At 44.0% G+C, this 27,252-nt stretch overlaps 4 protein-coding genes across 4 annotated transcripts in view; 1 reads left to right on the top strand and 3 right to left on the bottom strand.

The window, feature by feature from the left end:
* LOC126556078 (E3 ubiquitin-protein ligase ariadne-1) overlaps positions 1–14,496 on the top strand; it is a 157,895-nt gene extending 143,399 nt beyond the window's left edge. Inside the window, exon 10 of the mRNA XM_050211275.1 lies at positions 14,485–14,496. The gene's annotated coding sequence lies outside the window, so the exon portion shown is untranslated. The remainder of the gene's footprint in view (positions 1–14,484) is intronic.
* Positions 73–10,428, bottom strand: LOC126567475 (mucin-12-like). Its single transcript, XM_050223695.1, has 4 exons — positions 10,417–10,428; positions 9,479–10,221; positions 5,490–6,643; positions 73–1,015 (listed from the first exon to the last, which is right to left on the bottom strand). Exons 1-4 carry the CDS (start codon positions 10,426–10,428, stop codon positions 105–107), a joined length of 2,820 nt encoding a protein of 939 aa, XP_050079652.1. The 3' UTR covers positions 73–104.
* An 8,642-nt stretch (positions 14,497–23,138) lies between the features above and the next one.
* LOC126567476 (uncharacterized) lies at positions 23,139–23,834 on the bottom strand. Its single transcript, XM_050223696.1, has 2 exons — positions 23,814–23,834; positions 23,139–23,738 (listed from the first exon to the last, which is right to left on the bottom strand). Exons 1-2 carry the CDS (start codon positions 23,832–23,834, stop codon positions 23,139–23,141), a joined length of 621 nt encoding a protein of 206 aa, XP_050079653.1.
* Positions 23,835–25,218: 1,384 nt separating this feature from the next.
* LOC126556314 (adhesive plaque matrix protein-like) lies at positions 25,219–26,132 on the bottom strand. Its single transcript, XM_050211559.1, has 2 exons — positions 25,946–26,132; positions 25,219–25,877 (listed from the first exon to the last, which is right to left on the bottom strand). The coding sequence occupies exons 1-2, from the start codon at positions 25,955–25,957 to the stop codon at positions 25,248–25,250; spliced, it is 642 nt and encodes a 213-aa protein (XP_050067516.1). The 5' UTR covers positions 25,958–26,132; the 3' UTR covers positions 25,219–25,247.
* Between the last annotated feature and the right edge of the window lie 1,120 nt (positions 26,133–27,252).

Raw genomic sequence — 27,252 nt, forward strand, 5'->3', positions numbered from 1 at the left:
TTTCTTATGTTGGTTGATGTTCTAATAAATAGTTGATCGAGCGCGGTTTTTTTGTTGTTGCGCATTGTAATCGCTTCAGGATGTTCGCTCGGACAGAACGCTTCTTACCAGGCATAATGGGCATGAGCATCCTCGTAGGTGGTGTGCGCAACCTGGACGGCCGGCGAGTAGGTGAGCGTCTTGGTGGAGGTGTGCACAGCCGGAGCAGCATGGGCATAGGTCTGGACAGCCGGGGCAGCATAGGTGGTGTGGACAGCCGGGGCAGCGTAGGTCTGGTGCACGGCTGGGGCAGCATAGGTCTGGTGGACGGCCGGGGCAGCGTAGGTCACAGCTGGGGCAGCATGGGCATAGGTCTGGACGGCCGGAGCAGCATAGGTCGTGTGGACAGCTGGGGCAGCATGCGAGTAGCTGGTGTGGACAGCTGGGGCAGCATAGGTCTGGACAGCCGGGGCAGCATGAGCGTAGGTCACGGCTGGGGCAGCGTGCGAGTAGCTAGTGTGGACGGCCGGAGCGGCATAGGTGGCATGGACGGCTGGGGCAGCATAGGCAACCTGCTTGGCGAGGACGGGCTGAGCATAGGCCAGCTTGGGCAGCTCGTTGGTGATGCGGGTGTCAGACTTGCGGACGCTGGAGTACGGCGTATCGACGGCCTTGGAGTAGTGCGAGATGGTGCTGTCGTGCGAGCGGATGGTGCTCTCGTGCGTGGCTCCAACGGCCGGGCTGGACAGGTAGGTCTTGGTGACTGGGGCGGCATACACCTGCGGGGCGGCGTACACCTGCGGGGCAGCGTACGAGACGGTCTTGGCGACCGGGGCAGCGTATGCCAGCTTGGCCGGGGCAGCCTGCGAGATGGTGCTGTAGCTCACCGACGATGCCGGCGAGTAGTGAGCCACCGGGGCGGCGTACTGGACGGCATGGCCAGCCTCCAGGTATCCAGCGCTAGCGACGGCCAGCGAGGCCAGGAATACGACGAACTGTGACCACCGAGAAGTAACCAAAAAAGAAACCATTATTTTTCACTTGCATCACCAAACCCTCAAATCCCAAACACGCAGTCACACACACTCTAGCACACATTAATCCTCACAACACTATCACACTAGTAGGAGATCACTCCTTGAGAATGGATCTGAGTCCTGCCGTTGAACAGGACACTCACTGCACGCCATCCAACCCATTACCTTGAATGCCATTATGCCTTTAACGGATGGTTTCTGGTAAGATGTGTTACTGTCGATGAGCTTACTACCTGAATGATACTGTTTCGTCCGCCGACAGCAATATTTATATCGAAAAAAGTCCTACCCTCATTGCTGTGTCGGCTTTTTCTTCAAATGTCGACACCGAAAGCCACAGCCCCGTTCAAATCATCGGCCCCGCTTACCAGGGGGTTGATATGGGGCTGATCGTTGTGTCTGCTCAGTCAAACGTATGTTTTCCGCCGAATGTATGTGTGTGTGTGTATGAAAAGTGAAGAGAGTAGGGGTTGATCCACTGGCATCGCTTACAAGTGTCCAAGGAGTCAATCGAACGTACGAAACGAGCCTCCTACTTTCGCTTTTTGCGCTCGCTTACCGATGTGCTGGCCGGCTAGATGATAATAGCAATAATAAAAGCAATGAGTGACGAATCAATCGCAAAATTGTTGGCATTTGACTGGGTTGTCGTGTGTGTGTAAGTCCTGTAGAGGTTTGAAATTTTTGGTCCACATACGCACCACGCCTGTCATAAGGAAGTCATTGGGTAGGGATCAAGAGAGTTGAGCACTTTGCAAGCAGCTTACGCTTACCGTTGGCAGGAGACAGATGGGACGGTCGACAAATTACCCTACTACTAGCGTGCTACCATCGATCATCCTAACGAGTTTGGTGGTTACACGCTTTTGGGCCTGGTATATCATGTTACCACCAGTATGTCTTGGTATTGTGAATGAATTGATCTTATTTTTGGGCAGAAGTAACAGTCTCCTTCTGCGCAAGGGACAGAATGCACAACTACACTTCCATTTGCGAATTTTATGTTACTCGGAACGAAATTCGTCCACACGTTTGGTTTTACACAAAATACCGCTTACCGATTCGGGGTCAACTAGTAGAGCTTATTTACTTGTTGTCAACAGATGCCGCTCTTGGTTGGTTGGTTGGTTTGTTGTTGCTTTTTGAGTTCAGTGTTCATAAAATGGACAAACAGTTAAATAGTTACGGCACACCGGCTATGTAATTATAGGAGAATGTAAACTGATTGGTCATGTTGATAACATTACATGTAACACGTTATATTTACGTTATATATCATTTTTCCTAATAAAGTAATGGAGGATGTATGATATCTGGACGTATAAGAAAGTAACTGTGGTAGTCAATAGATTGAATCTGGCATAATTATTCAAAAAACATAACTTATTGGTTCATAAATATTGAAAGGGGGAAGGACCATGCCGTCTTAAACATTGCACGATCTTAAGATTCTCTTAAGATTGTTATATTCAGAAATAGCACGCACGTATCGATACAAATATTGATGCAACAGAAAAATGTATAGTCAAAGATATTAAAAAAGACCTAAAAAATATTTTTAAACCTAAAACAAACTGTTTTTTCTCTTTTTCAAAGCTCTGGTACTGGTACTAATGGTACTGATGTATCGAGCTGTCATGTTTCTGAGTTCTGAGTGGTTAGTTTGAGTAATTTTTCAAATATTTCGTTCAGTATAACCTAACATTTTCATTTGGTCAGAAATCTAGATCGAATTAGTGTTGGAATCAAGAATCCGGATAGGATTTTAGGTTTTGATCCCTGGCTGAATCGGTCCAGATTTGATGCCTAGGTGAATCCTGGACCGAATACGGATCGAAACCGAGATCAAATCCCGACATTGAAGAGCACTAATCCGCGAATAACATTACGGATAAGGAAGAGAATCCGGATCCCAATAAGGATAAAAAGTGGCCCTAGGAGCCCCCGTCAACCAGATGGGAGAGAGGAGCTTTACTGATCAGGGGGTCTCCCGGATTAGGGAACCTCCCGTGAAATGGAATTAATCCTCCTCCCCCCGGTCAGCACTTTTGATTACGAAGGCCCTCTATCGCATGGTGTTGGGCCCCAATATCCATTCCGCTAGGGGCCTGTAAACACCTAGATCCGCCACTGAGGATAGCTACTAGATACTGTATAGTAAGGAAGAAAAGATCTGGATCGGTTGGATCCTCGCACAGCGTATGGAACTCCTGGACAATACTGATCTTTAAAGGAGGACCTCATAGGAGGTCTATGTTTTTGTGATAAGGCCTGATATGCTTGTCCAACTTCTTATCAAATATTTTGAGAAAAGACAAGAAGCTCCCCGAGACACGATTCTTTAAATACGTTTTTGGATTTACGATGAAAACCAGCCATTTGAGCCCTTAGCGTTAAATTACCTGAAGCAGGATTGTCAGGACTTTTTGTCCAGGCTCTTCGTAGTACTACTCATCGTGACATCCAACATTGTCACCGAGCTACACCGACACTTACCGCTCTGGTTTCGCAATTTATATTGTTATACTACAAATGATTAATGTTGATTGTTTTTTTATAAAGCATCAACCTGTATCCAAATCTCACAAGAAAATCTTTATACAAAGAAGGGCACCCACATAGACAGATATACCACATTGTATGTCGTCCCCAAACTTTAGCTGCTACAATATAAGTATGCTCCTTAAATGATTTGCCCAGTCAAACACTAAGATCCATATTTAGGTCCAGCTTGCATGCGCTCAGGCGCTCAAATTAATTACTTGCTTGTTTCTAAATCTCCATTTCCCAAGCTAGAACTTTTTGGTCGATCATAAAAATATCATTCTCAGGCTTGGAGGCTTCTTAGACGCTGCAACCAGGTCGTGAGGTTTTGATCTGCATTTTTCGGCTTCCGGAACATAGTTGCAGCTAGAAAGTCATTCCGACATACGGGGGAACGGTCCGGTGTGGATTCATATCCCTCCCGGGTAAAGACCAGGGCAGCTACCGTCACGATTTAAGGACTTCTGCTAATTTCAACGATTAAAGATTTGCTAATTTTAACGAAAATTTGACAGACTGCTAACAAATCCTCTACCGCTCGATCTTAAATCGAAATAATCGATGAAATTTATACTGCTACAATTACCATTATGCAAAAGCTCATAGAACCATCCCGCATCCCCAAGGTCCATAAAATGCAAAAAAATCAATTACGTAACATGGCAACTTAATACACACCCTCTAGTTCCAGTTAAGCCGGTTCGTGCTCACTGTTCCTGTGCGGTCCTGTGCGTACCACGCTTGGCGGCCTGGTAACCTGCCGTTTTATGACCGCACAATACCATAGTTTGACTTTTGTGTCCCACACGCACTATTCGGTTAAACACTTTGCACTACATATTATGCCACCCGATCATACGAATTGCTTTTCTTTCTTGCTTTCCTTCTTTCTCACTCTCTCCCTCGCTTGAACCAGTTATTGTACCAACTGCAACACAAACCAGTTCCACGTGTGGCCTTCATATTGTTATTGTCGTTTTTGGCTGTGGCGCGTATGTTGCCGAAACGAAATGTCGTATCAAAACCGTACCCTTTCACACTGGGAATCCTTCGAGCACCCTTCACCGCCCCAATGAGCTCGGTGCATCGGGCTTGGTCGGTGCTGAGAATCTAGTGTTGATTCATTGTGAAAAATTTGGTTGGTGGCACCACGCGGGTACGTGACGTGCTGACAAACGGCCCACATGCAAGCATGATTGAAAATTACGTTTCGAGATCCCAATCTAGACCGTTTGTCGCCGGCAGCTAAAATCGCTACTATGTCGAATATGTCGACTATGACGCTCTTTAAACGCCAGTGCGCTTGCCTATATTGCTACACCATTTGCAGTGGAAAAGTTAATGGAGACATTTTTAGTTCTGACTGGAGTTATGTGTTCGTGCAGATGCAACGCTATCGTGGCGAGATCGGTCAGCGTGAGAAAGCTATGCAGGGCGCAATCATCATCATCACGGTACGGACGTACGGCAGGTCAAGTGATCAAAATGTCATACACAGTTCGAACCGCTTGGTATGTTTGGTTTTGCGAAGAATGTCAATGCTAGCGAGAGCATTAAACAGCCATAAAGCTTCGCCTTCGGTTCATAAGTTCTAGCCACACACACACACACAAACACCCAAGCGAACAGATTGTGGTGGACACCAGTTCCGAGAAACGTCCAACGGGCGAATCTTTAGCAAGTCGTACCTTTAAAAAGGTCAACTCCTCCCTCACGCAATAAAAAAACTAACACAAGCGGCACCAGTAGTTTTGTTGTGGGACGTCGGAGGTCACCTGTTTTATTATTAAGTGAACGATTTTCGTTCGTTTTTTCTTTATGGTTTGTCGCACCCCTAATGGTCTTGGGCACAGTGATGCTTTGGGGTGTATGCTAGAATGGGCGTTTTATGGACGGTAACGTGCAGTGGTGATAGAACCGCCGCTGTACTGCCGTACTGTGCGTTTTGATGAGACACTTGGTTGGCGGAGCTGCTCGAGCTAACAATGTACTGCTGCTGAGGAACCTCGTACGAAACGGATCCAATGCTACCGGTCGCAATGTGTGCCGCCGTATCTTTGTTGTTCTGCGATGATGGTGGCAGGTATTCTCGTGGTGGCAGATATTCGCGTGTAGGGCTCGCTGAAGACTGTACGGATGTTACAGCAACTGGTGTAATGAGACTCGTCTTGGGGGGTAAATACTGCTGGGCGTTGTTTGTCTGACCTTGGCTACTGTAGCTATGAGTGGTGGTGAAGCTGTGGCCATGGTTTTTGGAGGAACTTCCCGAAGCGACAAGTCCCGGAGCGAGGTATTGAGGAGTAGGCTTGATTGGGATGGATGCTGCTTTGTGTTGGTGCGAAGTGGCATAGCCTGCATTTGACTCTTTCCAGGCTCCTCCAGTTGTAGCGTAGCTGGATGTGGATGTCACTTTCACCGGCGCTACATGAGAGACTTGATTGACATTGGAGTTTATTGTAGGGACTCCGTAAGAAAGAATCGGTTGTGCTTGGATCAGCTTTGGAGGAGCTACATCAACGAGAGTTTCTACAATTGGGGCTGGTTGTGTATGTTGCTTATAAACACCGAACGAAGCTGATTGCTGATTAATAGTCCCATAACCAGCTGATGAAATTACTTGCGTGGTTTTAGGAGATGTGTAGATGATCCCCGTGGAATGCGGAGCATTGTAGTGATGCGATATGGTGTGTCCAGATGTGGAACTTGTTCCAAATGATTCAAAGGGAGCTTTTTGAGCTTGTGCAACCTGTTGGAGTGGTTTATAGCCCGATCCGTAAGATCCTGACTGACTCCAGCCTGAGCTGCTCGATCCGATTGGTGCACCGTACGTTACGGATGTTTGGACCACCGGAGTGATGAGCTGCTTGTGTTCCGTCTGTTCACACTTGTGCTGCACGTGCTGAACGGGAGCCACATACTGCACCTGGGGAACACTGCTGTAGGTCAACGTCTTCGTGACTGGTGCAGTGTAAACCGTACTAATTACTGGCTTTGCATCGTAACTAACTAGTGCGTGATCGGTCGAACCTTTTACTAGGGTCGGACGGGCGCCATACGATGCGGCAGATTTCGTCTGTACAAGCCTGTTGCCCTCAATGGGAGATGACTTCAGATCGAACGAGGTAAAACTTGTTGCACCTTGATAGTGTTCGACGTATCCAGCACTAGCTAACGCTAGACCCACAGCAAAGACTGCAATCTGTTAGAAATGAATTGCTGGGTGAGTAAACCTGATGCAGCCAAAGCCATCTGTACCGAAAGGATTGAATACTTACCGCACAATTCATGATCGGAATGGGACTCACGAGGGTTTTGTCGTTCACGCACCGTACCGTTCAAGAGTGTCGCCCTTCGTCCAGGGGTTTGTCCGTTTTATACACCAATGCGACATCGGGCACGCCTAAAAGGGATCAACAAAAAGGGACTTACCCGTGGACGGGGCCAATGATAATAGGGTTGCATTGTTGCACGAGCAACGAACGCGCAAAAAACCAGTATTTCGGTTCCATCCATCGAATTTCATTCGCCGGAAGACGGGCGAAAGAAGAAAGTGGACATGAAAACAGAGAGAGAGCAGATAAAATTACCACCGCGCTCGGGAGGTGCATCAAGGAGAGCCTCGACAGGAGGATGTAAATTCCCTCGTAAAGATCGTTGACGATGGGTGATACAATTTATTCGAACGATGATCAATGCGCACTGCTCAAGCTTGATTAATCACTTCATTCAATGTCAAGTACTATGATCGAGGAGGTCACTACCTTAGAGCTCTCTTGATGTTACCAGGGATGGAAACACACAAAAAACCTCGTCTCTTAGCTTGATAGTGAAAAATTTCATTCATCAAACACTGGTGGTGTGTGGTGACTCCGAAAATGGGGTAATGAGTGGCGATCGTGCCGACGGTCGCCTACCCAAACGATCGATCTAAACTTTTTGCCGCCGGCTACCGGTACGCAAACCGTGCGTGAATCAGTTTTGCATTGCGGTGTAACTCGTCGCGAAGGTTAAGGTTTCGCAGTGATCGCATTGCCTACCAACCTTTCTCTCGCTCTCTAGTCGGCATGGTGAAGCTTACTGCCACACGCCGGCTGCCGGCAAGGTTAATACGGCCACCGGAGAGTATATATAACTTTATATCCGTTTGTAGTAGAGATGCCTTAATGACTGCAGGATGCAGAGAGCTCGGGGAAAAGGGACTCAAGATTGTCATTCCTTTTAAGGTCAGCTACAACTTGTATTGCGTTGTATGACATGATCATTGGTCAGTGTGAGGTTTGTAGAACGGAAGGTATCGATGAAGGTATCAATGAAGAATGAGACTAAAAGCTGACTAATACGCAAAAAGATTTAATATTATGCTCCAGAATTCTTCTTCTTGACTTAATGACCCGCTGGTCACCCCAGCCATCGAATGGTTTACAAAACTTGCCGATACCACGTAGTTGAATAGTCAATACTTACGGTCCGGGCGAGATTTGAGCCCTATAGTATCGTTCGCCTGATCGCCCTAGGTTCTTAGGCTGTCTTATTTAGCCCTAATTTTTTAAATATATTTAATTTTTTAATTATAATATCTAGCACCTTCGTTTATCAGTCGTTTGTCTAGACCGTTCTGGCGGTCGCATCAACGCCATCCCCTCGGAGTATGGTAGATAGATCGTATGTGGTAGATACGGGGAAATTACTTTATTTTTCACACCATGTTTCACAAGGTCTGCTTTCCCCAATTATTAATCCAGCTCCCAACCCCGAACCCGAAGTTCTTTGAGGTTTTCTGGAGGATGACCAAAGCAAATTTGAATAGTATGAGCGTTTTATTTTTAAGACTCGCAATAAGTTCCTGTTATTGCGTCGATTTTTACTGTGTCTATGTATGTGTTTATGTTATTTGTTAAGCTAGAATCTTTTCCGCTATGTGACCGAAAATTGGGGCGTTTCGATGATCGAATCGATAAGTAGAGTCTTTCACATGGCAGAACCCATCTGTCTTCTTGTTTACTTAACGACCGTCTAACGTCACGCCGGCCATCGAATGATTTACTAGACTTGTTGATACCACGTAGTTGGATAGTCAGTCCTCACCAGAGGAGAGAAGGTCTTGATGGGATTTGTATCGCGGTCCTGCCGTTTGAAGAACAGCGCCGATGTCGCCTATCTATCGTTGCCGGGAAATATTTTACAGCGGAATAGTTAATTATGTCCTGTGTACAAGAACCGTAGGAATTCATAAGCTTCTTCTCCAATATCGTACCTTCAATGTGCCAAAAAATTTCATTTAGAACTCACTTCAGATAGTGTCTACTTGGAACTCTGCTTCCCATCGAAAAGATCTCTGAAATCGAATTAGAAACTCGAAATTAGAATTAAATCAAATGATTTCTAGGCTAAAGTATTTTGGAGGTGACTTTTGTTAATTCTTTATTAATATAATCAGGTTTTAAAGTGATTTTAAAAAAATGAAGTTTCTATTACGAAATGTTCAAAGTGGTTAAAACTTTTTTCTGAGATAGTTTATAGACTCAAGTATCAAAAAATTCTTGATAAATAAAAAAAAGAAAATCTTGAAGATAGATAACTTCAACAATTTCAGAAAGGAGCTTTTTCATTTTATTTAAGGAGTTATTCTCGGCTTCAACTACCAAGATATGAATAAGAACGAAAGAAACTCTCCAATCAAAAGCGGATTCCAGATCCTATAGATCTTTGGGCTGTGATATAATGATCTTCTGGATGTTTTTTTACACTATTAAATTCGGATTTCATTCAAACGCTTTAGAATATCAGCGATTTTGTTTGAATTTACAATAAGTTATGTATTTTGCAACGAACGATCAACATAGCTTTTGTCAACAATTTGTTCCTGAGCAATACGTTTCAGCTGTTTTTTTTTCGGATTGGATGAACCGACAGCTTACCAGGCGTAATGGCCACTGTTGTCGGCGTAGCTGACGTGCGACACCTGGGCAGCGGGAGCGTAGCTCAGCGTCTTGGCGGCAACAACGGGGGCAGCATGGGCGTAGACCGGGGAGCTGTGCTGGTACAGCGGCTGGTGCTCAGCGACCAGGGTCTTGGTGTAGGTGGGCTGCGACACGTACGTGGTCTTGGCGTAGGCTGGCTGGGCAAGGGCAAGCGTCTTCGTATAGGTTGGCTCGGCAACGACGTGCTTGGTGTAGGTTGGCTCGGAGACGTAGTGCTTGGCAACCGGAGCGTACGCCAGGGTCTTGGTGTACTCGACGTTCTTCACCAGCGGAGCCTGGTAGTGGACCTGCGGGGCAGCATAGGACACGGTCTTGGCGGCGACGACTGGGGCGGCATGAGCGTAGTGAACCTCCGGGGCGGCATGAGCGTACACATGGGCCGGTTCCTGAGCGTACACGGTCTTGGTGTAAGCGGGCTGGGCCACGACCGTCTTCAGGGCAGGCTCATGGACGGCGTAGGTCTTGGTGAGCGGGGCAGCATAGTGCACGGCCGGTTCGGCGTACGCAACCTGCTTGGCCACGGCCAGCTTGGGCGTTTCGTGACGGGTGATGGAGCTGTAGCTCACGGCGGGAGCAGACGAGTAGTGTGCGACGGGCGCCGCAGCATAGGACAGATGTTGATGTTCCGGTTCAACGTAACCGGCGCTGGCACAAGCCAGGGTGGCAAACAGAACAACAATCTGGAGGGAAACAATAAACAAAAAAAAAGCACATCATAAGCCGATGTCACACGGTGGACGTTAGTTTCGCAACACTGAAAGCACACACTGGATCTCACTCCACAGCACAGTAATGTCACCAGATCGCACTAGACCACGCACATATGGCACAGATTCCTTCACACGCACACACACACACGCCCTGGTTCAACTCACCTTAAAAGCCATCTTGTGTGGTTTTGCAGGTCTGCACTAAATCGAAGCTAGCGATGTAATGATACCTCTGGAAGCGTTTGGTCTAATATTTATATGAAATGTGCCGTCAAAGCTCAATGCGACGCGTGCTTCAGTGCAGGAGGGTTCTCTCAACGCTTCACCGGGCACATCGTTCGCGCGCAGAAGTCTACACCGAAGACCTCCCGAAGATGGGGGGATGACCTTCTTCGAATGAATAAAACTAAACGAAGAGAAGCAACGAAAAAACGTCTGAACCACAGACAGAACTATCACATCTCACTTTACAAGACGAACCATGGGTGCTGAAGTTGGTTGGTAGTGTTTACGGATTTTGGAATCCCTTCCTTCAAGCAGCGCTCCCCGCCCGAGAGGGCCACCAGATCGGCCACGAAATCGGAATGGGGCACAGATCTCGATGGCAATTTCTCACCTCACAAAACCGACGAATTCCAATCGGAGAGCTCTACCGTTCGTCAGTGAATTTTGGAGGTTTTTTTTGTCGTTTTCGTCTCTTAATCGCCGTACCAATCGGCGCGCCGTACATTTGCGGCTTGAAGTTTACGGGCATTATTTATGTTTTTTTCTGTGGTCTCTCTGGTCGATTGTTTATTTTTGTCGCATGCTTGTTAGTCGATTTTTATTGCCACAGCAAGGTGCAGGGGTTCGTCGCTTGATGCAGTCTTTCGTTTTGGATGGGACAGATGGATTGATCCTTCAATCTTTGTGCGTTTTTTTCCTGAGCTGGGGCACATTTCGGTTCGTTGGGGGGGTGCAGATCGTAATTCGTGACGTCACGCTACGGTGACAGAAGAAATCGAAATCGAAACCGTACCGACAGGCAATAAAAAAAATGGGAAAAGTTCCTCGGAACAATCGTTACAATGTAGTACCAAAGGTTAATTACCTGCAAGTTGGTGTTCTTGTTGCTTATCGATCATTGTGATCTTTTTCTATCGGTTTTCAAATAACACGAGACACCAAACGTAACATAAATCTCCGTTCCGCGTTGTTACGGCTCTGAAGCGGAGTTCACATAATTACCGCTCAGAAGAATGCGTCAAACATAACATATAGAGGAAATGAGATGACCTAAACGATCGTGGTACGCAACCACTGCGTTGATCGTTTCTAATTGGTCCCGTATCGTCCGTTTTTTCCCCTCTCCTCCCTACTTGTTAATCTGGAATTATGTGTCACGTTAACCCTAAAATTTCGTTTTCGATGAGAATCACGCCAGAGCAATGTGACGTAACGGACGCAATTTGCCTCATGTTTTTTTTATTTTCGTATGATTCTCAAGGCCACAGGTACGCACCTTTCGCAGTTGACATATTGCCGCAGCAGTGCCAAAAATGGTGTGCTGTGTACAGGAATATGGTAGGAGGATAAACATTGTGGAACATGTAGCAAATACATCGCTGTAATGCGTGCTGGCAGCGGTAAGCGTACAGCTTCCACAATAAATTGCTACTACCTTATGTGGTTGTGAGATGTAATTTAAAATGATAATTTTTCAATTAGATTGCAAGAGCAGAAAAAAGATTTCTTTCTAGCCTAAATTAATTTAGAGGCAATATGGTCAGGCGATCACGCAAGACATTATGAAATATTAACTTTGGAAGAGAATGAAGGGTAATGTTTTTTGTTGATGTTTAAAGCAACAAAGCAACCTAAAATATTAAAAAAATAGCGATATGTTTATTATATTTCTTACGAAAAAGACACTGATTACTCTACTATCAAATAATGGCACAGAATCGTTTAAATAATTGTGCCTTAAATAATAAATAATAAATAATCCTATCAACATCACTCCTAGGCAGTAGAACGTTGTGATTAGGACCTCATTCCCAGCGAAAAGTAAGGTTAGGTCGAGGACCCTTTGACGAGACATCTATGGCGAGACCTGTTTTAAGAAGCTGTTGATGTAATAGATTGCTCCGGTGCACTCCGACCTTGATTCAGCTTGGAGCTTTTTTAGAAGTAGGAGTCTTCTCTGGATTCAGTCCAAAATAATCGATTGATTCAGAACATCGGAGTATTGGAATCACCTGGAAAACTAAGGAGTATTTCAGAGTTTTTTCCCGATTTGATTTCGGGGTTTTGACAGTCTGAGTGAATTCTGATTTTATTTAATTAGTTGGTTACGCATAATACTGCTGTATCTGACATTTTACACTCAGCAAGTGTTTTTAACGATGAGTCCTAAGGCTTGCGATCGCTAAATCATCTTGTCGTATCGTATTTTCGCTTATATCATCATCGTTTTCTCGTGTTTCGCTTATTATAACAACCCAACTCGATGCATTATAAAATTCGATAACTTCAAACTACTTTGTTTCTCTCCCAATTATTATTATTATATCTTTCCAATTTTTGCTGAAGGTGACGCCGTCTGTAAAACCATATAATAGCTTTGAAACCTTCTAAAAACGAATCAAGCTGATGTGAACAATCGGCTTTCAGCTGTTCATAGTTTTGGGGCGACATTTACACCGGCCCGCACAAAACACTTGTCTAGCAGACTAGGACAGACCTTGAATGAAACCACCAAAAGGACCACGTTTCTTTGGGAGTTTTCCACAATCAGCAACTCGATTGATGGGGTGGACCGACAGATTGGGCTGTCGGAGATTGGCGGCCATAATCGCCTAGAAGAACGATTATAATTCCGTGTCCCACTATTATTCGATTGCGATTTTAAAGTTTCATCAAACCGGCCTCGACAACAGCATCAAACTTTGACAAACGTTTACGTGACTGTAAATTGACGCGTGAGATGGCACCATTCCAAGGTGTCCATGCTCACTCGCGGGAAAACCACACGACAGTATATAACGCTCACAATTGGTGTTCTTTATTAAGCAAAAAAGATTATAAATGCTATAAAACTAAATCATAAGCTATTAGCAGTCTAATTAATGTCACTCGAACTTCATTATTCAAGCTTGATTAGCATATTCCGCAACGAATGAGCTCGATTTTGGTCACGCTGTGGTCGAGCCTCCAAAAAAGATGCACCCGGTTTGTTGCATAATCGATCGAAGAAGCAACCGTCAAGCGAAGAAGCTCGATCAGTAACGGCAGGCGCGTTCGTTCAACTCACCTTCTGCTCATCCTCTCAGACGTCACTCGATCGGAACCGAACGGTACAGCAAGGGTGACGACAGATTACGTTTCAAGATGCGCTTGTCTGACCTTTCCACAGCCTTTTGCCGAGAACCGGACAGGACGAGTGAAACAGCTGATCTTTATTTGGCTGCCGGTAACAGACGCAACAGCGGTAAGGTACATCTTCATTTTGTGCAGATGAGCCTGTAACCGGTTTCGTGATGAGACCCAGTACCGGCTTTCGAGTTCAATGTCAATGTCTGAGGATGGCCACAGATGGCACGCAGCTGATGCGAACCTGCGTGAGGTGAAGCATAAAACGAGATGAAACTTGTTCCTTTTTTTGTTTGGGACGGGGAGATGGTTTTTTGTGGTGTGATAGTACCTTGAACGTAGCGCGAACATTAGGAAGTCATTTCGCTTTTACGATCGCACTCTGTCAACCTGTTTCCGGAAGAACTGTCAGTAGGAACAAGTCGTTTATTTAATCGAGCGAAATAAAAACCACATTAATAACCTTGTTTCCTTAAATTTGAACACATCAACAGTGCTAGCTCCCATGCTTCTGTGCTTTGAGGTTAGGATTAATTGAATATTCACCTTAAAGTGACACAAATCTACATCACTCCATTTGTCGGCAAGTCTTCGAGCATGATCGACACGTGGGGATAAGTGCTGGATAGGTCTAATAACCTTAATCCACCTGTCATACTGCTCCCAACATAGTTGCCAGCTTCGTAAGGGCTTTCTTTGTGCTCCATTTCCGTCCCATTCAATACCGATAGCATTAATCATCCCTACCTGTAGCGCTACCCCGTTGTGCAACCATTAACTACGATCACGTACCTGATCACGGAAAAAAGGGCCTCGTGTCATTTAAATTAATTCGTTGAAGGGGCTGTTTTTTGCTTGCTTGCTTTAAGAGACCCTCCCTAGGGCAATGGGAAAATGAAGTTAGAGGAAGGTGAGTGAAAGAATGATCGAATACAGTCATTCGTATGATTCGTATTGCACAACAAGTGCACCGCGACACTTCTCGACCACGTTCGCGCGGTTGATGCGCGTGTTACCGAAACCTGCATACATTAGCCGTAATTATAATTCATACAAATTTAACACCTATTCATCGCACCAAAACTATCGCCATCCCGATGGAGCGAGAAAACTGGAGCTTAAAGCGTGGGGAGAAAACATTTATCGAGATTTTTGCGACACCAGCAAATGTCACGATGTTGGAGCGCTGTAGCTTACGGGGCCCAGATCCACCGTGTAACGTTTTGTCTTGGTAACAGAACGTACGTGTAACGTACCCGCTGCTGCTGTCCTGCGGTGCTGAATGTCAAACATTACGAGGTTGAATGGAGCATGCGAAGAGACTTTACATCTATCGCCACCCAAACCACACATCGGTGCATTGTGTGGAGCGTGATTTGGCTGCAGGGCATGGCCGGATTGGGTATGGCTAGGGTTTGGGATTTTCATCGCGTCCCTCGATGTAACGAAATGATCTGTTATACTGCTGACAAATTGATCGTATGTCTACAAATCGTGGTTTCCTTTTTCGATTCAACTAGAGCTATGTTAATGGTTCGATCGTTTCTGGTTAATTGCTCATATTCAATATGGCGCTATAAGAAAAGTAGAGCTTACAATAGAACTTCAATACTTTATAATTTATTTAATTGTCCTATCCTGTTCAATTTAATTTTTAAAATTTCTTTCGATCTTAAATAAAGCTTTAAAATAATTGATGATTAGGTAAGGATTGTTTAGTAAGTTATTAATTTAGTAAATATGTTATTATTTCTTACTATAGCTAGGAACATTGATAATAGAGTATGGTGGTATGGGCGACAGAGGCACCGCTTTTCACACGGCAGGATCGATGGTCAAATCCCATTAGGGTCGAGACTGTCTATCTACCTAACTACCAATCACGGCCATTCTTCACGTACCAATAAGTTTAGCGGAATTAATGGCTTACATACTTTACAGTAGAATTTCAAATAAAGAAATGTTTTTAAATTTTGTTAAAGTACTGTATTTTTCTTGCATAACTATCTCGAAAAATAAACGTTTGCTGACACCTACACAAGTTCTTGAAAGGATCGCATCCAAATTAGTGCTGGGAACTGAAACCCGAATCGGATTCGGGGATTCGTTCCCTAACCGGATCGATCTGGATTTGATCCTTGTTCGAATTTCGGATCGAATATCAGATCAATCAACCGGATCAAATCCAGAAACGATAAGAGATTTGGAGGTCCTAATTTTGAGGTCCTATACAGATAAGGATGGATACAGGCATAGCAGGGATTTGGAAGGTCCGGATCGGTTAGATCCTTGTAAGGACCTTTTTTTTTTAATACCAAGAGTTTTAATACCAGATCGGATTCGAAAGATCGATACCTAACTGAATTCGGTTCGATCGGATCAAATCCCTCAATTGTGTTTCCCAACACTAATCCTAACAGAGCTTTGAATACATTTTTCATGCTCAGAAAGACAGAAATCATTATTTTCCTAACCATGATGCAAACCTTTTGCCATATTATTCATCAATAAGCGTTTCAAAGCGAGGGACCTACGATTTAAAAATAGTATTTACTAATTTCAGTTTTATTTTTCTAACCCCAATTAGCTTTATAGCGGGCTGTAATAAAACACCAAACAACACATTAGAACCGGTCTTTTTTTATAGATTTCCGGATCACATTCGATCGATCCGATCGGGGCCTAGGCAGCACTGCAGCACGGTTCACGATCATACAAACGCAGTTTTCCAAACGACCCCCTAGCCAGAGTGCTTTGAATGGCAATATTTTTGTCTAATTTATGTTTCCCACATCCGGAACCTCACCGTCTAGAACCGGAACCTTTCACCGATACGACCCGAGTGTTGCGCTCACGCTCACCAAGGACATTACTCCCTTGGCGGGCACGCAAATCAACCATCAAACACACACCGTCTAAGCACGCTCAGCCTAATGATCGCGGTGGTCCCAAGATCGCAACACGCGCACGACCTTGCGTCTTGGACGTCACTCGCGCTCCACCCCGGCGATATCGTAGGCTACTGCTTGTCCACACGCGTAATTAATCATAAAACTGCGAACTTATTGGTTATGAACCCCCCGGGGGCGAGGATCGAAAGCTGCGTTACGGACGACATCAGTGCAAGCGATGCGGTTGAGAGATGAGTCACTGTGATCGAGGTGAAAAAAAGGCGGTCACATTCAAGTGCAACACTTCAGTCGTTGTTACGAGTGACTTCTCCAGTGTTGCCAGTGTTGAAGTGTTGTACAGCTTACGCCTCTTGACATTGACAACCACACATAGACGCGCGCGCCATTCGCGGTGTTACGAGACATCGTCTGGGAATCGGGGCTGAATCGCCATCGGTGAAGTTGTTGTGAAAATAGAAGCCAGATGGTGGGATGAGATGTCTGTGGATGGGGAGGATTTATTTCAATCTCTGTAGGATCATTACTTTGTAGCGTTTAAGTGCGATTGAATCAAAACAAACATGATCGCGAATGGATGACTCGTATCAATGGACTGGGAAGAAAGGAAATTGAGGATCAATTAAGGGATTAATTGTGATCGAACTTAGGCGATAATGGAAGTTTAAGGACAAACATCAATAATTGCTCTTTATGTCTTAGTCTTAACTGTTTTTCTTTGTCTGTAATTTTTGTCATTTCTTTATCGTGCTACATTACCAAATCCCTGTCTTTAAATCATTCTTTGTAACACAAAAAAGGCTAAAACAAATGACCCTCTCAATCAATTCATCAGCATACAAGGCTTTACAGTCAATGCTTTTTTTTCCTAAGTGGAGCCAATTTGCGAAAACCGTTTAGATTTCAAGTGCAACACTTGCAGTGCACAATCCATCGCTGTGCCACCTGCGTATCGTTTCACCATTTTCGGGTGCACTCGTCACACTGTCTGGCTCCACAGATACACACATTCCACCTCGCTCGAAATGAGCAAATCCCGCAACTAAACATCCGAGGACACGAAAGCTAGCTGTTGCCTGGCGTCGACCTCCTGCATTAGCTGGGTGATGTTGGTACATACAAAGCATCAACGAAATAAATTTCACACCCGACAGCTCATCGAGAATGTGACATTTCGCTTAGCCGACGTTAGATGGAACGAATTTAATAAAACATCCATGAAGGAGGAAAGCTTTCTGTGATGCCATTTTTTTTCTGTTTTCGCTGACTCCGTGCTTACTTCGTGACTTCGCTGGTCTAAGGAGGCGTGATTTAAGAGGAAAGAAAAAAAAAACCGAACGGGAAAAAAGCAAACCAAATGTGCGAAAAATTTAATAAACCATGAGATCAATTTTGTTTTCCTTTGCAGATTGGTAGCCATTTGGTAGAAAAAATAAAACAAAAGGAACGACGACTGCAGTCATTTAGAAATGTCGATTGTTCAATCGAACCGTTCGATGATGATAAAAGTGAAAAAAAGCCGTAACGTAAATCGATTGAAGCAGAAAACAGATATGATTGCATCGTAGCGTTATGTACTACTGTGACCATCTTTTGGTGGGTTTTTTATGATAACGGTTGGATGACAGCAGTTGGTAACACATTGTCAATACGCTGTCAGAGATACTTTTGCTGAAGGATTTATCGAAATAAACGTTAAAAACGAAATGTTTTATATGGAACAAACTGAAGCTAGGAAGACACCTCTCCTATTTTACTTACTTACTTATCAGGTACTGCAACCGCTTTGCGGCCTTGGTCTGCCGCAGCAGTATCCGGAACCGCTCACGGTCCCGCGTCGTCGTCTGCCGGATAACGGATTTTATTCCAGCTTTGATTGTTGATGATTCCACGCGATCCTCCCGCCTCAATCTGGGTCTACCACGCCTCCTCTGTCCGTGTGGACGGCCTAAAAGTACTTTCTGTCCGGTGCCATGCGTATAATATGGCCAGTCCATCGGAGCCTGGCGAGCCTACTTCGCTGCACGATGGTGACGTACAGCTCGTCGTTGTAGCGGCTCCTCCATTGTCCTTCCACACATACGGGGTCAACGATCCTTCTGAGTCCATGTCTCAGAGGCGTATGTGAGTACTGGGACTATTAAAGTACGATACAGTCCCAGATTCGACCGTCGCGACAGGTTTTTTGGGGTGGGGTGACTGGCTGACCGCCAGCATCCTAGCGCGCAACTCCGTCTCTATGCTGTTTGCGGTCACTTATCCTTACATCACCCCCAAGTAGTTCCAGATTTCTTAGTAGGGCCGCCGATGGTGTCACCATCAATTTGGACTTTGCCTCGTTATTCTACAATCTGAGGTTTTCTGCCGCCTGCTCGATCTTTTGGTAGGTCACTGCTACTGGGAGAGCCTTAGAGCAATGATGTCTATATCACTAGCATATGCCAGGATCTGGGTTGACTTATAGAAGATGGTTCCCGAAGTCTCTACCTCCGAGTCACGGATACCCTCTCTAGCGCCAAGTTGCATAGGAGACAGGCGAGCCCATCTCCCTGACGTTGGTCATGGTCATTCTAACAAGCCTGTTCAATTTGGCCGGGATTCCAATAGAGCTCAAGGCCTCGTAGAATTTTACCCTGCCTATGCTATCAAATGCGGCCTTGAAATCTATTAAGAGATGGTACGTGTTCAACTGCTGTTCAGCCATCTTCTCCAAGATTTGCCGCATGGTAAAGGTGCCTTTGATTTGCTTTAATAATCTCTTAAATATATAGAATTGGATGGAGGGCAGGACTGGGGTTCAAATCCCAGCAAGCCTCCCAGCAAGCGTGTTGGCAAGCCTAGTAACCCGTCCGATGGCACGCGTGACCTATAGAAGGTCATTAAGCCAAGAACTCTGCTTCGCATTGAACTGGATCTCACGATCTACGGTATTTCTGCTATAGTCTTACAGGATGTGGAGGAAATATCTTAGACAAGAATTAAAGCAAAAAAAAAGTCGCCTTAAATACTTATCATGGTGTTAAGGTGGTCGCAGCGATTTTCAAGATTCTGAGCTCTTTATCAGAACAAATAAAATAAATCAAACAGTGCATTACACAGCGATGAGGATCGAGCAAAGCTAACTTTCTAAACCTTGGAAGTAGGGCTCGAAGGATATCAAACTTCTGGGAGAAAGTCATCCAACACTGTGCGGTTAAAATTCTTTGAAATACTCTAAGTTCTATCGTATCTTAAAATGATATGCCATGTTATCTAAAATAGCAAGTCCTAGAGAACAGAAATAGCTTGTAAAACATCGAAGACAGAGCATGAAGTGCTGTTAACTTCCTGGTGATTCTACAGAACTAGAATTAATTTGCTTGTTTTTTAAATCGTCTAATCCTGTTTAAATCGAGTACTTTGCTTGTCATTCTTTAAAGATAATTTTGTCAAAGTCTATCCGAGGTTTTATGAGTTTGGTACCTAAGCCTTTTTCCATCCTCCATAATTATAAGGTTTGAAGAACAATAATCGACTGAAATTAGACTTTTTTAGTAATGCCTCTTCCCGGATAAAGATAGATGGAAGATATAAAAAGATAGATTGATATCCCGGATAAAGATAGATATATTACCAACATCATAAGCTATTCTAGATTTTGGAAGATTCAACTTGTAAGAGATAATTAAGAAAAACAGACTTTATTCTGTAAAATACAGTAGCCTTATTAAATCCCTTCTTCCAGTTCCATGGTTCTTTCCATGGATTATTTTTAGAGTATGTAGATATGATAAAGCTCCTAGATCATTCGATTTAACGAACATTATTGTTGACCTTTTTATGGGAGACCGAACGATAAAAATACCTCACACAAAATGTGTTCGGCGTAATCACAATCTCGTCCGCTTAATTTAACCCCAAAAACCAAGTCATTTCAATCACTTTCCGTACCAGCATCACGCCTTCGCAACGACAAACCAGCCGAGTATTCCGTATGATTCGAAATAATTAGGTCGCATCCGACCGGTTTCCACATGTGGCGGGCGACCCTTTGGCACATACACACGTTACGTCACGCTGATCTCGGAGTTCAATCGCGTGTCACTTTCGGTGCGTGCCACTTTGTTTTTAGCTCTTTTTTTTCTGTTGAAAGCCTACTTTCTTCCCAGGCCGCCGCTATATGGTAAGCGCCCGCAGTTTCGTTCGCAGGTTCGGGGCGACCGACGAAATCAGCCGGCGGACATCAACCTTGAAAATGGTTCCCGAAAGCTGCACAATCACGTGCTTATGTGGACAGATTTCTCGGTTGATATGGTCGATTTGCTGCTCGATGCTGAATGATCTTAAGCATTTTTGGGGGTAATCGAAAAATGCTTCAAAATATGAAACGCGGCGACATATGATCGACGGTGGTGCACACACTGATCGTGTGATACCCGCGATGGCGAGATGGTAAATTTGGTTAGGTACCGACGAAAGTAAAAGTGAGCCCGGTAACAGCAGTTCACCAATTGATTTCCCGCTCGTTGTGCCCATACATACCCGTCGATGATAGCGCCCGGTAAACGGGTTTGTGACGGAGCGCGAAGAAACTGGATTACTGGACCACAGGACACAGGTTTTTCGATGCGTTGGGTATTGTCTTCTCGTTTCGAGGTGTTTCGAGGGTAAGACTGTTCGGTTCGGGTGCCCTTAGTGGCTGCTGTACTGCAAGCAGGATAACTAGTTCACCTTGAAGATTCGTAGCGTACCGTACGGCGATTGAAAGTGTAGCAGGGCTACCGTTGGGCAGACCACAACCGAGGATGAAACTTCATCATCTTCATCGATTGAAAGGGAATCTGCAAAGCAAGTTTCATGGACACCGCAAGAGGAAAAACCGGATTTCGGAAGCTACACATCTATCCTTTAAGTTTATGCAACCTGTAAACGGCAACGGAAATAGTAAAGGGGCATAACAAATTCAAACTAAAATTATACACTTGCCTAAGGGGTGTAGCGGAATGGTTTATTGGGATTTTATTTGGTGGATCATTAAACGTTCACGAGCTGCGTTTATTGTAGCTTAGGGAATTCATAAATGGTTTCTTAAGTTCTGCTTCTTCTTGCTTGCTTGTTCATGGTTGAGCACGTTGCACAGTTATGGCCAGGTCACCAATCCTTTTCCAGGAAACATGATGTGTAGTCCTCCCTCCACAGATCTCCGACAGGTTTAACTCAACTTTATCGAACTTACGAACGTTGGCGAGCACCTTCTTGGTGGGCCATGAGTTAGGCATTCTCAGAACGCGCACCAACCGAAGTATCCTTCCGGCTATGACTACTGTGAGGATATTTGTACTGTCAAACAGCTCAGTCCTTAGGACCCATCTAACAAAAATGGCGAGTGCATTGCAACGTCCTCCGTCAGCAGAGTCCAGAACTCAATGCCTTCCGATAACATCTGCAGCAAGGGGCACAAGTCAGGGAGTATTCTCTACAGGTTCTTATAGTGAACATTCAGGGCTGTGTTTTTTTGGAAGTTATTACAGTCCAGCTGGACGCTCTTTTCGTGCACAGAATGTATGACATGCTGTTTCCACTTGTCCGGTAGTTCTTCCTGATACGAAGCCATACAACCTAGCCTTACTCTTGCTGGGATTTTTGATATGACGTAGTTGCATAGTCAATCCGCACTGCGGGGAAACGGCGCGAATTGGATTTGAGTCACAGTCCTATCGTATGAAGACTGGTGTCACTGTCGCCTTTACCACCAGACCGTCTCGCTGTGTTGTTTAATTCGTCATCTTCTTGACCTAACGACCTACTAGGTCACGCCAGTCTTCGAATGGCTTACTAAATTGGCATGTGAAGTGGTCGTTTACAATCTATCCAGAACTTTAATAATGCTCACATAATAAGTAGCAATGGTAAGAACATAAATGATTGAATTCTTCGAATAATACAAATGCTTCTAACAGAAATCGAAACTATAAATGAACCGTCATCTACCACTACTTGGACGTGCACCAAACTTCTAAAAAGACTAATGTCTGTTTATTTATTCAGCGTATTAGTCATAATCGAACCATCAATCTATTTCTAAGTGCAAACCGCCCGTTGACCCGAGCATATTTAGGGACCAGCCTAAGTTGTTTTGTCAATTTCGTAACTCCTTCTTACTCACCTGACAGTGACTTCGCGGAGACCTTGACGGAATTTGGCCGTCTAGCTGGACTGGCAAATTCATAACATTAATGCTAAATACAAACCACCCGATCCGAAACATTACCACCGCAAAGGTCACGCCGGGTCGTCATCTCACCGAACTGAACTGATCGGTCGATTAAAGACCTGCTGCTCCGGGAGGCGTGAAACGAATTTGCAGCTGTAACCACACGTTGTGTGTGTGTGTGTGACAGCCCCAAGACAGCTACCGTGACTTGACGAATTGAGGTTCAGAAGTATAAACAATGCGTTTTAGTGTTGGGAGCCCGCCACGGAGACTAGTGAAATTTTAAAGGGTTTTTTTTTTTTTGAATGTAGGTCAAACTTTTGCCGACATCAAATTATGTTTGGTTTGGTGGATATTTTATGCCTTTTTTATTTGAATTTTTTTGTACACTCTTTTAAAGGCTTCTACAGTTTCGCACTAAGAAATAGAACTCGTCACACCCTTTGGTAGTTGTGAGGAATGTACGCAAGCTTTGGAGCATAGGTAAGCGTTTTGCGTACCGAACTAGGATTTGGTGGTCCATACTGTACGTACTTCTTCACATAGGCCGGCTGCTGTACTCCAATCACCATAGGACTGTTCCTTTCGCGGTTTCCACTGACAGGTCGAGGTGAAAGAGGAATTCTGCTTTGCACAAAAATCGGTTCAGCATAACCAATGGTAGGATAAGTGGGATGATAATCGTTAACCGCTGGTCTTATACCAGTGCTATGGTAGGACATAGTATGATCTCGAGCAACGGCCGTCTGTTCGTTGTAGTAATTATGAAGCGGTTTTTTGGTCGGAGGAGCAATAGCCATGCTGGACTGATCAGTTTGAACGAAATTCCGCGTCGGAATATAATGATTGAAAGGGGCACGAGTCGGCAGCTTAGAATGCTCGGACGACTGTTCTACTCGTTTTGGAACGATGTGTTTCACGAAGCTCACATAGCTAACAGCCGTTGGTATGTAGCGCGTTTTAACCATATCGGATACATTCGGTTCCTCTGATGCACTTATTCCTCCATTTATGGAGGCAATAAGCAGTAGAATCTGTTGATTGAGGTTCAGAAATTAGAAACGTTTTAGTTTAAGGTAAAAAATCCCAAAAAATAAACCACTGCTTACCATGCACCGGAGAGCTTTCATTCTGTACGCCAAGCTGATGATTGTATGGTAGAAAGCTTCACTTCACTGCAGGACACCAGGGATGACACTGTTGATAGGATCGATACCTTTCTTTCTTTTTATACGCCCCAACTTGAGATGAGGCCTAAACCGACCACGCTTGGTTTGATACTCGTAGATGAAAATTCATTATCTAATTCGTTACACTCCCGCGACCGCTTGTGCTGCTGCTTATCATTTTCAAGAGCAATTAAAAGACCGAGCTAAACCTCTTATCAAATCGTTAACACATCGTCATTTATTAACCTTCAGCTTTTACTAAGTGTTCGTTATGGAGCTAATAATGGGTTTCCTTTTAATATGTAAATCGTTCAGGAATGGAATTATATTTTGCCTTCGGTTTATTGTGGTTTGTGCATTATGAAATGTGCCCTCGCTAAACCGGCTAGCATAACAATAAAAGTTGTTTTTTTCCAAAATTCAATGGCCACTTGCAAAGTGAACTGTTATGAAAGTAACACTTTATCTAAAGTTTTTATTATTTTATTTATTTTTGTATGATTGCTCTATACCGTATTGTCAAATGTAAAATTTTATTATTTTATTGCCTTAAGACGGTCATGCAGCATAGCTAATTATAGTTTTTAACATTGTGCTGCAGACCTTCAGAAAATAAATTATAAATATATAATAATATATACAAGAATAAGAATAAGATTATTTAATAATATCCTTACAGTCGTTTACCTAATTATACACTTCAACCACCCTTTTTAAATGATGAAGAGAAAGTAGAAGAGTTAGCTAAACAATTTGTTGGCACATGCAAATTTTCTCCGTATAAGATAACTATCAAAAAAATATTTTTCTCGGCAAATGTAATGGATTGTAATCCATTCAAAAATAACAGTAGGTTAAGGCAACTTTTTTAAAAGAAAATAAATTTTTGAATCATACTTAGCTTATTTTGATGGAGTTTTTACAGTCAAGATACGATACGATGTATTTCTATTGAAAAAGTGACACTCATTAGATGATTAGAAAATTTATAAGTGTAGAGAATATTTCGCAACAATCCAATCCGATTCGATCAAAGTAATATAAATTAAACGTCTTGGGTTGCGATGCATGATTTTTGCAATGTGACAATATCATTTTCTAGATCGATCGACACATTGATCTTTTTTTGATTAACTATTACACATCACTAGGAATATTTATTTAATTTTCAATATAAAATTTAAGATGCAAAATAAGGTAGCAAATAATTCCTTTCGCAGAGCAAGGCTAACACCAAATATTTTTCCCAGAAGTATAATAAACTCGTTTGTTACAGTATGGTTCACATAGTTAACTTATACGATCGTTTATTTTCGAAAATATCACATTTGAAGCAACGCACATCAACTCATTAATTATCACAGGAACAAATCTTTACCAGCCATGGGCAGAGATACCTCCGTAAGCGAGGTTTGGCGCATAGGACAGCACCTTGCCACCATAGATCGGAGCTGGCTGAGCGATAATGCTCTTACCGTACACTGGCTCAGCAATCAGCGCCTTGGCCGGATAGATTGGTTCAGCGAACACATTCTTGGTGTAGATCGGCTCCGAAACGATGGTCTTGGCGTACGTTGGCTCAGCGATGATCGTCTTTCCGTACGTTGGCTCAGCGATGATCGTCTTTCCGTACGTTGGTTCAGCAATGATCGTCTTGGCGTACGTAGGCTCTGCAATCACGGTCTTAGCAATTGGACCATAGGACAGTGGCTTCGAGTATTCGATGTTCTTCACCAGAGACGGAGCCTGGTACAGAGAGTGAGGAGCAGCATAGGACAGGGTTGGCAGAGGGTTGGTGAATGCCACAGGCTTGCTGATCACAACCGAAGGAGCAGCCTGAGCATATCCTTGGTACAGCTGAGGTTCCTGAAGGATGGTCTTGCTTAGAACCGGGGCTTGATGCTTGATGATGTTGGAGTAGCTCACTGACGGAGCATAGGACAGATGATCATTCGGGATGTATCCAGCGCTGACACAGGCCAGGGATGCGACGATCAGGACGAACTGAAAATATTACAATCGTTTAAGCACTGAGGACACTAGGATCACTATGAGAGATCGCGTTGACTTACTTTGGAAGCCATTGTAGATGGAGGATGTACTTTGCTGAAGATTGCACGGTGAGTGATGTCAAAGAAGTCAGCTGATCGAGCTTTTATACCGAGTGTCTTTGTGCGAAAATTCGCAACAACAGGATGTGAGAGGGGCGTCAAATGTTGGCCATCAAATCAATCGTCAATTGGTTGCTATGCGTTTTCCGACGATTTTCTTTTTTGTATTCTTAAAAATGCACGTTTTGTGTCATTGTCGATAGAGGCATGAGAATTACAAGTTACTGGTCCAACTTGAACTAAGATGTTACTCGTGAAATCTATATGCGTTCCTGTCACAATCCAATACTTGTTAAGATTTGATGATAGCTGCTCATGATTGTGCTTGTCTTAGGAACATGTGCAGTAGGATTTTATTGCAAAAATCTGCTTGGTTAACAGAGGTTTGCGTTCAACTGAATTACGTGTTTGTTTTCTACTTTTTCAACATTTTTTATAATTGTTTATATACTGGCTTAATATCGCTTAGCATTGGTGTTATGTCTCAGAGATGACCAGCGATTTTTGTTCATGAATATATGCTTTTTTATTCCGATGGAACGGATTGGCCGTATTGTGTATAATTAATTTACAAATAAATCTTCTTTCAGCTCAGTTGAAAAGCATTCCCTCCTCGAAACCACGAAAGGGCTCCTTATCCCGGGTGTACTTGGTCGTATCTTTTCAAAATATTCCGTCATCCAAAGTTAAAGTCGAGTTCGTAGCGAGGGCCTAATCAAGTCCATATCCTGGGTGTGTGCGGACGTTTCGTTGCAAAGTGTTCGGTATTGTGAGCCTGTGCAAAGTCCAGATCGTCTGAATCTGGACTAGAGCTAGAGGTCTTGATAGCTTTCCATTTCGACTGCACTAAGTTGTATCCGCTCTTTGAGTTCTTGATCTTGTTTGTGGACTCCTTCTCGCTTTCGCTGGTTTGTCGATCCATAGCATCGATTGGTGTAACTTCTTCCATGTTGTACCAAGCCCTTCACACATAAGTTAGACATGGTCGCCAAACATGCCCCATGCTCTGAGGCACTATCCGCTGCTCTACCGACATCCAAAATGAAAATAATGTGTCGATATGTGATAATGTCGACCCAACTATGGTTTTGTTCGAATTTTATTTTACTTTTAATACCATCTTAAAACTATGGGTGGCCCGATAGTCGAGATGATAACCCGGTCTGCACGACTATGTAAACTATGTCAAGTGCCAAGAAGAAAAAGAAAACCATTTTTTATAAAGTTCTTGTATGCATCGTCAAAGGGAACACATATCGTACATCTCA

Source organism: Anopheles maculipalpis, chromosome 2RL (genome assembly GCF_943734695.1).
Source record: "Anopheles maculipalpis chromosome 2RL, idAnoMacuDA_375_x, whole genome shotgun sequence".
Taxonomy (NCBI): Eukaryota; Metazoa; Arthropoda; class Insecta; order Diptera; family Culicidae; genus Anopheles; species Anopheles maculipalpis.